General features: G+C 33.8%; 1 protein-coding gene across 10 annotated transcripts in view; it reads right to left on the minus strand.

Annotated features, from left to right (window-relative positions):
• The window catches only part of Msp300 (Muscle-specific protein 300 kDa), a 106,170-nt gene that overhangs the window by 55,181 nt on the left and 38,169 nt on the right, over positions 1–12,820 (minus strand). For all 10 annotated transcript variants that reach the window (XR_014426093.1, XM_083046631.1, XM_083046628.1 and 7 more), the window contains 9 exons: positions 12,011–12,796; positions 10,424–11,584; positions 9,361–10,140; positions 8,609–9,259; positions 7,908–8,509; positions 7,137–7,779; positions 6,714–7,052; positions 6,082–6,387; positions 5,172–5,323 (listed from right to left, as the gene is read on the minus strand). Coding sequence is in view for 9 of the 10 variants with exons in the window: in XM_083046631.1 (XP_082902757.1) it covers positions 5,172–5,323; positions 6,082–6,387; positions 6,714–7,052; positions 7,137–7,779; positions 7,908–8,509; positions 8,609–9,259; positions 9,361–10,140; positions 10,424–11,584; positions 12,011–12,796 (5,420 nt within the window). In the remaining variant the exon portion in view is untranslated. The remainder of the gene's footprint in view (positions 1–5,171; positions 5,324–6,081; positions 6,388–6,713; positions 7,053–7,136; positions 7,780–7,907; positions 8,510–8,608; positions 9,260–9,360; positions 10,141–10,423; positions 11,585–12,010; positions 12,797–12,820) is intronic.

A 12,820-nucleotide genomic window follows, 5' to 3' on the forward strand; every position in this document is an offset into this window, starting at 1 on the left:
ATGAATATTTTTTATACATATATTCTTTTTATGATGTGTAAATAAAATTTATTAATTTTTATTAAAAATATATTTTAATATATTTTTTATTTTAAATATATCTCTGAAAGAAAGAGATATAAATACATACAAATATTATAAATATAGAATGAAACTTGTTTCATAAGTTGTTTCACAACTTGATTTAAACAGTGGGATTTAAATAAATTTTTATTACACAAAGCAAAAATAGTTATCAAATTTATATTTTCAGGATTTATAAATAACATGATTTTATATTGATTGTGTTTGGATGTTACGATCGATGATGAATTGATTGCACGATTTAATGTATGTATATGTGTAAGAGGTTGATTACAAAATATCTATTGAGTAGGTATGATTGAAAATGATTGATATTTATAAACATGATAGAACCGTTAATATGTGTAAACATTTGTACAGAGATAAGCAAGTACAAATAACTCCGCCACATAAAGAACCAAATGCTGTTTTATAAACATAAAATCAAATTAAACTCTAAACTAACAATTTGTAGGTACATCTTTCCAATAATGAATGATAAAGAATTGCATATCTTTAAGAGTATCTATTTAAAAAATATATAATTGCATTTTGCAACTGCATTCATTACACAAAAATGCATAAAAGTAATATAAAAGTCACAATAGCACGTAAAAAATTGTTTAATTTGCCTATGACATTTTTTTCGAACGGTTTTTAAGAAAACTACGTTCAAATATGTGAAATATTCTATTTATAGAATTATTCTAATAATTGAAATAAATTATAGCTTTTTATCAGATAGAAATAAATGATACAGAAATATATTGCACTATCCTGTATAATCTATCGTTCTGTAATTTTTTTTCCAAGAATGTATACTGATGCAACTGCACTATTTTTTAAATGTAATTATAGAAAATTGCAATTTTGTGTTTTATTATTCTACTTATAAATTATTGTTTCATTATTCTACTTAAAAATATTAAGGTAAAATCGAAAAGTCAATATTTTTATGATATTATTAGAGTTTACATCTTATCTTTATTACATTAAATGCTTAAATGTAGCATGATATTCTAAATATTTCCTTACATTGTTAAATATTTTTTTAATTATATTGCTAAGCTTTTCAATAGCTATATTCCAACAACTAGTTTTAATTCGTGTTCTTTTTTTAAATAATCAATTTTTTTTCAAAAAATCTCAGAAAAAATTAAGAGATTGTAATTAATAAAAGGTAGTCTGTATAAGTAATGTAATTAAGCAGCTTGACCCTGTTATATTACAATTAATAATAAGGAGAATAAAAAATAGTACATAGTGAATAGATAATAAGGAGAACAAATTTATATAAAAAGAATTCTATAATTGCATTTAAAAAAATAGTGCAATTATATCTTGTCGATGTATCAATGCATTCTTAAAAAAAAATATAATCATATTAAATAGATTACATTAACCAGTGTAACATTTTTTCTACTACTTTTTATTTGGAAAAAAAGTATAGCCCATTTCAATTATTAAGATAACTTGTCTGTATGTATTATTAATAAAAAAAAATTAATTTATTTGCATGCGCTAATGCGAACCAAATTTACCAGACTATTATGGCACATCCTATTACATAAGAATAGATACATCATTGTATATATTACGCGGTATGTTATAATACATAATTTAGAAGCAGTTTGATTCTGTCTCGCGTATCATACTTATATTTAGCTCATTCGATTGGCATCAGATGCATTCTGTGATCGGCCAGCGAACTGCGTGTGTATCGATGACACTCCGATGTTAAATTACTTTACAAAATATATGATAGTTAATAAGTATAAATACGATTTTTCAGATCAATTTCTATCTATATATAACATTTTTGTATAACGGATTCTATAAATAACTTTTTAAATTATTAATCAATAATGGAAATAGGAAAAATTTTGAATAAGATTTTTAGCAGGACTCAAAAATTAAATTTTTAAGTATTAAAAAATTTTTTCATTAAAGTATGAAAATATAAAACTTAACTATTCTCTTATTTTTCACAATTACAAGTCATTCTCAATTTATCTCTCATACGTCATTTGCTGATATCATATAATAATATATTTTGTTGCGTTTTGCATATTTATTTTTATATAATCGTCTCTTTTTCTCTCTTCGTTTTCTCCTTCTTGACATTTAATGTAAATAATAATAATTTTGCAAGTACCGTGTTTCCCAAAGTGTAAGCTCATTTCTGTCCAAATAGCAATATCTACAACACTTTCTTATTCGCGAGTTCTGTTTCGCGTGCAAACAAAAATTATGCCACTCGCACATTGACAGTAGGCAACACACGTGGGATTACATATAATGTAATGAATGCTACGAAGACGTTATACGTTGACGGCGCGATTCGTCACTTGGCAAAACATCAACATGCACATCGCATGCGTTGTCCGTTTCAAATGTCAGCATTTAAACGCTCGATTAGCATCGATGATATGCCGGTAACGAAAGATGAATGCAATTGTATAACTAAAGCATCGCGCGCGACGTATCGTGGATGCCGACACGAATATGACTGGATAAATTGATACACCAGACGACAAAAAGTATGGGTAGAGGGGCCGTACACATTTTCCTCTGGGAATGCATACGACCTTCCTTGGCTCTGACCTTCCTATATCGAGTGTTACACGACGTGTAACATCAGCGTGTTACGTCATATGATGAATTTGGCGGTGACATAATGCGATGTGTGTAATGAAGCAGCAATGGATCGATGAATATTGGCGATTTTGATTAAATGTCAAGATTTGTGATTTAACTTTCGCGGTATTAAAAGTTAATTATGCGGCTTTATATGAATCAGTTGAAAATTTGCTTTAATAATTTTCACGAAATTGTTTCTCGCTATTATTTTTCTATGTACAGGATCAAGAAAAAGAAGAAGATGAAGAAGAAGAAGAAAAAGAAGAAGAAGAAGGAGAAGAAAAAGAGGCGGAAAAAGAAGAAGACAAAAAAGAAGAAAAAAGAAGAAGCTATTATTTTTCTTTAAACATTATGGTATTTTTATGGGTTTTTAAAACAATCATTGTTACTAATTTATAATATTACGGTTTATTCTAAAATAATTGTATTGCGTTAGAATTCAAAAATAATTTATATTGTATTTTTTAGGTTTTTAATTAATTGACGAAATGACTTTATTAACTTTGTGAATTGATTGATTGTTTATGCCATGTTTTGACAATTATTTAAATTTAAAGTAGACGCGGGATAAAATAATATTCTTGAAAAACTTTGCCAAAAACTACAGCATATAGTTGCGGTTTGTTGATTTTCATTTATGAAGAAAAATGCAATATTTAAATTTAAATTTTTCTAAAACTATATACACATATATACATATAAAATCTTTCTTTAAATGTGCAATGTCCAAAGAAACATATATGTATAGTTATATATACACACACATGTATGTATGTATGTGTTGTACATACATACATATACAGGGTGTCCGGTAATAGTCGCATCAACCGTCGTGTGCAGGTAGAGCTAGTTAAACCGAGTAGAAAAGTCCTCTACCATTTTGCGATATTCTCAATAATAAGAGAGATATTAATTAATAAAGATCGGCCAATTCGCGTGACGGCGGCGAGAAGAGACAGCCCAGTTTTATGTCGTTACTAAGCATGTGGCGAAAAGAACCAGTATAATGTTACACGGTTGCTAAGCGCGCGATGAAGCGGGGAGGAGCGCTTTACAAAAGACAGTAACTCCATACGAGTAGCGCTAACTCTGGACCCCCGAGTGGGCTGTCTCTTCTCGCCGCACGCTTATCATCGCGCGAATTGGCTGATTTTCTTTAATTTATTTCTCTCTTATTATTGAGAATATCGCAAAATGGTAGAGGACTTTTCTACTCGGTTTAACTAGCTCTACCTGCACACGACGGTTGATGCGACTATTACCGGACACCCTGTATATATGTGGATTTGTATACAGTGGAACCTCTTAATAGCGCGCTGTTCGGGGCTTTGAACGCAATAATAAGGTTCCCCTACTTCATTCCGTGAAATTCAGGGTCATGACGTTTTGTCACATTATTTTCCAGTATATTGTCGGAAGATAAATACGCAATTAAACCGTTATCCCCTCTACTTACTCTACTAACATACGTCTAAGATGTATGGAAGGGATTTTGCGCGCGCTATTTCGAGAGGCGCTGTTATGAGATTCCATTATTTTGATTATTATTTTTAATATAATATGTTAACAACTAAAACAATATCTAATATATAATATGCCATTAAAACGATGAGATCACCTGTGAATGAAATATTATAAATACTGATAATCAGTAAAAATATAAAGATGAAATATAGAATTGCTGAAATAGAAATGGATATATATAAAATTAAAAGAAAGTGTATATAAGCAGAAGCCTCAAATGCAAACATTTATGCATGCACATGCCAATCTGCTCGTAAAAGAACCTCTGTAGCACCGCTGTCAGCCATTGAAGATCGTAAAGTAATTTAAATGTACTAATTTATAAACTATATAAAATTACAAATTGTAATAATGATACAAATGCAATGCAAAAACTTCTAAACTGAAAATTAAATTAAAAAATCAAGTTTATATTTTGGATATTAAGTAAAGTATGTATTAAAAAGTATTTTATTATTAAATATTCTATTCTCAAAATCATGATGTAATGTTGGGAAAGAAAGATTATAATATTTGAAAATACTTTGTAAGTAACTTTGTAAATTCGGAATATATTATTTGTTATATTTTTAATGTATAAATTATAAAATGAAATATACATAGAAGAAGAGAGGGGGCAGAAGAGAATCTCTCTCTCTCTCTCTCTCTCTCTCTCTCTCTCTCTCTCTCTCTCTCTCTCTCTCTCAGAATAAAAATATTATTCTAACACAAAAATATAAAAAAAATAAATATTAAAATAATAAATATTAAATATCAAAATTATATTTCTTCTATTATTTCTTAATATTGACCTATTAAAATTATGTCAAATTGATATTTAAATTGTCAATTAAAATAAAATATTGAACGATCTCATCGAGACTGGCCTTAAATTTGAGATGGTGCTGAGGTCCATACCGAACAGATATTTATAAAAACAGAATAAAAGATGCATTTTAACTCACGATTCGGTGAATTTCTGCAATTTCTCGAGGCGTTCCTCGAGATTTCGTGCCGACTCTTCTGAAAACGCCGCGAGATAAGTAAGCACAGTTTCTGCTAAGCTTTTCACTTCTTCCGTTGCGGGTTTAAGTTTTTCTGTTTCCATTACGAGTTCCTGTTCACAACAAGATCAGAAAGTTTGTTAATTGTCATCATCGACAACAATTTGTACCCTGTCCGAGAAGCAGTTTTTTTTTATAATAAAGTTTAATAAATATTTTAATTTCACAAGTGTGTTATAAATTCTAAATTGCAGCAATTTGTGATAAAATATATATATATATCTGTAAAAATAAATATTTTTATAGAAATAAAAATGCTATGCCGATTCTCCACGGAACGTTCACCATTTGATAATTCGTGAGCGACTAAAATAGATAGTTTTGGAGGGCCGAGCACCTGTGGTGCCTGGCTGTGCTAGTCTGACACGTTTGGCATTTATAAAGGGTGCATCGGCAAGAGAGAAAGACAGAACTAATTGTATATCTGTGCCGTGTCGGCACAGGGTAAATCGATAAGAATATGTATTCACATAAAATGTGTGTCTGTGTGTACGTGTAACATTTAAAGGATCAAAAATATGCCTTGCGTGACGTGCATATTATTGCAAGCAGTTTTATATTTCTGCATAATATAATAATAACTAGAACACGCTTGACCCAATTTTTTAATATTTTTAGCTATTATTCTTTATGCAATCAATTCAAGTTCGTAGAACTTAATTATTCTGATGCAATACAATTTTAATGACAATTGCATTTATTATTGTAATGATTTATTGTAATGATATTTATTATTATAATTATATAGCGAGTTTCTTCACCTATTAGAACAATTATAATTAATTATAATATAAGAAGCATTTATACTTACTTCCAATGCTTTAATGATATCCTGCAAATGCTGCTTCGATCGTATCACTGTATCTATAAGTTTGTTCTTTTCCTCGATCGCGGTTAATTTCGTTTCGATAAGAATCCATTGCGCTTCCAAGTTTTCCCAATGCTGTGAAAGAGCATCGAGAGCATTCCTACGTCCTTCAAAACCCGAAACTAATTCCTGCCATTCCGTACTGATCTCCGAAAGCTGCGATTCTATTGCTTTTTTATTATTGGTGTCTGCGAGTTGAAGAACCTCTTGTCCACGTTCGTTTAAAAGATCCAGCTCAAATTGTTGATTCTACGGAAAATATAAGAAAAGCATTAATATTTAATCAAATATATTATACAGTATAATCTATTCATAATTTTTCATAATTTTTTTTCCAAGATAAACATATCGTATATAAATAAGAATTTAATATAATATTTATGAAATGTTCTCTTTTATTTATTTTATACACATATAAAAAGATTTCATTATAAATACATCTAAATATGAATTTAATATGAATTTAATATAAATTTAAGTTATATATAATACTTAACAAAAAATTCAACACAATTTTTTAAAATTCAGTAAAATGAGGAAAATAATTGTTTGGTTTCTGCTATTTTTTAACATACCTGAATGTCATTGAGAACATGTGTAATTTTCTGAATATTGAATTGTAATCCAGCTAATGTGGTGACTGGTTCATCCGTGAATCTGGTTCTACTAATAACAGAACGAACACGTTCCAAGCTCTGCGTATAATCTCTCCATATCTCCGCGCCTTGTTCCAAACGTGAACGTTGCGATTTAGCCGTATTGAGAGTGTTCTTCAACAACTGAGTGTGCTGTTGTTGCTGAGCACTCAGCTCCTCTTGCTCGTAACTGTCTAAAGAAGGCCAGATTTTATCCGCCGCTTGTTGAATTTGTTGCGACACGAGCTCGCGTATCGAAGATTCGGTGCTGAAGTATATCTAAAAGAGTAACATGGTATGGTATGGTAAATAGTCCAAAAAATTAAAAAGAAAGAGAAGCTAAAACGAAAGAAAATTGCTCACCTTATGCTCCTCCAGATCATTAAGAATGTTTTCAAAGTCGAGACCCTCCTTGTTGCTCTCTAGCCGAATTTCAGCCTCGCGAGCCCAATTATGAAGCTTATCTGTAAGAACGGCGTAATTCAATCTCATCTGCATATTATTCTCGAGATAATGTCCCCGTTCCTCCATCTCTCGCGGTAAAGACGTCAAGAGAGATATTGCCTCGCTCAGCATCTCTTTTAAGGATCCAGGCATTCCTTCCTCATGCCGCACCGATTGCTTCAAATTTCTAATCTTATCGAGATACTCGTTCACGTCGGCACAAAGAGAATGATGTTTCTTCAATTCCGCCTCGACGCTGGTCGGGTCTCTCGCCAGAAGCGGTCTGGACTTGACTTCCTTCTCCTTACTCTCAAACCAGTCGAGAATGTCGGCCAACTCATTAGCGAGTTTTTTATGCTCGGCTGCCGCAAGTTCATGTTGTTCTCTCTGCGTCTCCACTGCTCTTCGAAGGACTTGTAATTGTTGTTTTAACGATTGAAGCTGCTCCGTCACGTTGTTCCTGTCCACAGTTGAACCTTCCGCCGCTATTTGCTGTCCTTTGTCCGTTGCGCTTGCAAGAGTGGCTTCGCATTCCTGAATCTTTAATATAGCGTCGTCATATCTGTTAAATTCATAAACTTATTATTGTTTTATAAATAATATTATTAATAAAAAATTTAAATAATTAAATTTCAAACGCTGCCCACAACTATTTGATTTCATATTTATCTAATCAGTAGTTGCGGTTACCTTTTAATCTTCTCCTCTGTCGTTTGTCCGGATTTCTCAATATCGCGGACAATTTCAGTATATTTGATAATAAAAGTAGTAATCTCTGCGATTAAGGCAATAAATTGCTGTCGCAGTAATAGCAATTGGCGAAGTTTTGCTATTTGTGCTTCGAGAGCTCTTATTAGATCATCCTGTTGAGCCAACACGCCATGTAGATCTCCAACATTAGTGGATTGAAGATCGAATAATTTTGCTTTGTTTGCTTTGAGGTCGTCAAGAATTTTTTCGTAAGCAGTTAACATTCCTTCCACGTCTTCTATACGAGCACCTATGGGCTTGTTCAGTTCTTGCAGCTCTTTCTGAATATCTGTCATAAACTGAATTGCCTCTGCCACTCGCGCGGCAGCTTCTTCAGCTTCATTTATACTCTTTTGGAGCGCGATCGCTCTATCGTTTATTACATTTGCCACTCGTCCGTGAGCCTCTTTCATGTTTTTCAATTGTTCGCTCAGTTCCTGTTTATCCGCGTCACTCACAGTCGGCAAGATTGATTTTCCTTGTTGGTTTATCTTTTCTATGTCGTCGCCATATTCTTGCGCCTCTTTTTTCAATCGATTATACTAAAAAGAAAGAGAAATCTTTAATTATGATTTTATTAACCAATTTGGAAATAATCATTCCTATGTTTAAAACGCATATAATATAAACGCATATCATACCTTAGCAAGTTGTTCATGGAGAATGTCCAGACTGGAAGGTCGTAATTCGGAAGACGTAGCCACTTCAGCTTCCTTAACCCATCGTTGACATTTGTCAAACTCGTTCTCGAAGGCTTTGCGACCCTGAAGAAGATCTGCTAAAGAGGCTTGCTTTTCCTTTGCCTCTTTCTTTAATTCTTCGTAATCCTTAATCAGATCGTCCAGGAGGGCCTGAAGTTTAACGCGACTTTCTGCGTTGCAATCCTTCAATAAGTTATGCCCTTGTTTAAGAATGTCTTTAAGATTGTCTTCGTTAAAAGATTCGATGTCCGCTTCCAGTCTCCTGTGTTGTATGATATCTTGCTCGACCTTTGAAGCTCTTAGAGGTAAATATCCGCTAAGTTTTTTCAGGTCGTTGCCTTTGGACCTTATCCAATTTCGAGCTTGTTCGATATTAGCTTCTAATTTGCGACGTGCATCAGCCGCCACACTAACAGCGGATATTTCTTCTCTTAAAAGGGCGCATAACTCAATTTGCTCACCGCGCAAAGTCCTTGTATCAGCTTCAAGTTGTTGCTGCTCGCTAGTTTCCAATTCGTTTTGCATATTACCGACCCTCTTTTCTAGGGTATCTATGACCAACTGCTTTCCATCTGCTTTCTTCAACATAGCCTATACATAAGAATGTAATATAACATATTAATTAAAGACTAATATGTAATTAATATTTTGTGAAGTGAAAATAACAAATAAATGTCATAAAAATTCCTTACTTTAAGAGCGAGGATCCTTTCTTCCGCCTGTTTGCTCTCGAAGCCAAGCAGCTCAGGCATCTTCATCTGCTGCTTCTCTTGCTCGATCCATTCGCGATTCTCCTCGATCTCCCGCTTGGTCGCTTCAATACCCTGCACTGTCATATCCAGGATCTGGGCTTTTCTCTGTAGCTTCTTGCTAATATCCGCGTAACGTCTCTCCACTGATTTGATTTGCTCTTCGATTTGCTGAGAGTCCAAATTGCTGACCGAGTCCATTACTTGGTCGCCTAGCTTCTTGATCTCTGCCAGTTTCTCTGGTCCCTGAGATTCGAACTCGGCTGTGATGTCCTTGAGATTCGAGATCTTTTGATTGATAGTCAGTCCGCTACCTTTCTCAATTACATCGACCTTTTTCGATAGATTGTCGAACCATGCTTGAATATCCTGCACTTGCAATCGGTATTTCTGAATAAAATCTTGTGCTGCTTGCTTCCCTGCGATAGCGTCAATCAACTCGGCCTCTAGTTTATTCAATCCCTTTTCAATGTCCTGGTCCTTATCTTGAATCGATAATTCCGTTAATGCACGAGTGCGACGTTCGCCCACATTGGTGAGTAACTCGTTCATCGCTTGCAACTCGGCCTGAGCAGCCTCCGCTCGCAATTTTGCCGGTCGTGATTTCCATTCGGCACAGAGAGCTCGTTGCTGATTGATCCAGGCACGAAGAGCCTTTTTCTGATGTGATTGTTCTTCCAGCTCGCTTACAGTCTTCATCACATTCGCTAAGTGCGTTTGCATCTGGCAATTTTATAATAAAAATACACAATATAACTTATAAATACAATTTGAAATAAATTAATATACATTATATTTTTTTAATAATAAACATAAATAAATTTATGTTGTATCAAAAAACACACACTATAAATTTAAAGATGGAAAGAATAATAAAAAATATTTCTAATATAAAGATCTTGGAATCAAAACATTCTTTGATTTTATTAAATTAATTAATTAATTTATTATTAATTATTAATCGTATTAAATTGACTGATAAATAAATTTAAATTTAAACGCATACCTGATCAATGAGATCGTCGAGTCTTGTCCTAACTTCGACTTCTCTCGCAGGAACTTGAATAGGTGGTGTATCAAGAGGACTTCCAGGTCTAGAAACGCATGTTGCCGCAGCTTCGCAGGCTTCCACTGCTAACGCTAACCGAGTTTTCTCGGCTTGCAGCTTATTATGCAGAGTCCGAGCATTTTCGAGGCTTTGTTTGGCAGAAGATAAGTTGTCTAGCGGAGCGCCCAGTTCCTGATTCATTTCCACTTCATGCGTGTCCAGATTCTTTATGATGCTCTCCAAAATGTTCTCGTATTCTTGAAACTTGGCTAGAGATTCCGCCAATCTGTTCTTAATTTGCAGAGCGGTATTCAACAGAGAATTGTAACTATCCTGCACGTTCTGCAATTGTGTCTCTATGGTTGATCTAATAGCAGGATTCGAACTAACATATCGATTTATTTGACCGTGTCCTTTTAGCTTGAGTTCGTCTAACACTTCTTGATATTTCTGGATTTCAGCTAATAACGTTTCGTGTTGCTTAATTTGTTCCATTGTTTGTTCCTTGTTAGTGATATAGAGAGAATTGTGTGCCATTAATTGGAAGGAGATCTGTAACAGCCATTTCTCCGTTTCCTGCAGAGCCATGTGATATGCATTATACTCCTGTATTTCATTTTCTATTAACTTTTTCCTTTCATCGACAAGATCGCTCAACGCCTTCCATCGATCTAATAGCTGTTTAGTTTCATTCAGTATCATACTGTTCTTTGCCCATTCTAATAATTCCGTTGCTTCTGCTATCAAGCGATCCAAGTCGGATTTTCTATCGCAAACTTCTTCTTGAATGTGCTTATATCGTTCGAGCATTGTTTTCATCTCGCTGAATTCACCCTTTGTGTCCAAAAAACCTCTAACAACACTCTCGTTCTCCTCTAACCATTTTGCAAATCTATTATGAGTGTCTGCGTGATCCTCCCAGCGACTCAAAACCGATTTTACTTTCGCTTGAACTGTATTCAGGTCTATGCTCAATTGTTCCCAACTGGAACGTAGATTAGCCATATCAGATCGTAACTGATCCTGTTGCTCTGGAAGAGCTATGTTGATTGCCTTTGTGAAGGCGTTCTGCAACGTTGATAATAGGTGTTGACCCTCCGTTACGCGTGTTGCAACCAGCTATTGCATAAATTATAACACATTAATAACACATTTAATTTGGAACAAATATATTATCGAAGAAAGCACTTGTTATCAGTTATTTAATGTAAAGTATTTCTTAAAATGTTTGATTTCTTCCCCAAACTCTGTATATGTCATTAATCATTGAAAAAATTACATATATCGCAAAAATATATTATTTTCCGAATTATAATATCTTGTTTTTATCCAGTAATTTAATAATTATATTTGTTTGAATTCCATTATCACGTTTAATCAATGTCAAATAATGTTTACATGCATATGTACAACTTTTGAACTCTGCAATTGTATATCTTTTAGAAAAAGAATTGTGAATTTATTTGGATAATATTATTTTATAAGTATAATTATAGTGAATATTAAAAAACAATGTCATACACTCTTTTGCCTGAAATAACTCACCTTCAAGGTTTCTAATTTATCCTTTGCCCAAGCCGTGTCTCCTACACCGATGCAATCTTCTACTGAACCATAAGCCGTGCGTAGCCAATCTTCCATCTCTTTTTTGGCTTTCAAGAATTCGGTATGATCCGCCAAATTCTTCTCGATCTTCGAGACAAGTCCTTGTACCTCAGTTAGAAGGCACATATACTCCGATTGCAATTGTACCGTCTTATCTCGCGCCCAACTGCAAGCACTGATCTCCAACAAAGCTTCACATTTGTCATTCAAATCTTCTAAAATTGGTTTTTGTTTAATCGCCTCTTCCATTAAACGCTTGCAACGCTCTAAGTCATCCGGAGTATTGTTGTCTTTGGCCTGTTCGTCAATTATCTTCTTCTGGAAGTGATCTATCCATCGCTTCATGCCATCCCACGCATTCGTAAACTGAGACCAGCTTGAGATACAGTTAGCAAGAGTGTGTTGCGAATCGTGACATTGAGCTTGCAAAGATTTCCAGTCCGCTTCTATCTGCTTCATGTCCTGCTTGATGGAATCTTGACCCTCGGGGCCCGTCTTAGAGATCACGATATCGCTTAATTCCAGCATCTTGGAGATCAAAGTATCACCCTTTGGTAGGGACGAGATTATCTGATTGACTTTATTTTCTCGTTCGATAATCTGTTCCTTCTCGCCGTGAGTGTCGCTATATTGCTGAAGCTCGACCTTTGTGTGACGCACCCAGTCATTTATCTCGTTTAAGGCTTGTTGGAATTTTTCATGATCCTTGACTTGATTCTCCAGGTTCTAAAATAATGAAAATATATAATG

Source organism: Prenolepis imparis, unplaced genomic scaffold (assembly GCF_030444845.1).
Source record: "Prenolepis imparis isolate NDT839.2.m4 unplaced genomic scaffold, iyPreImpa1.0 SCAF_9, whole genome shotgun sequence".
Classification (NCBI taxonomy): domain Eukaryota; kingdom Metazoa; phylum Arthropoda; class Insecta; order Hymenoptera; family Formicidae; genus Prenolepis; species Prenolepis imparis.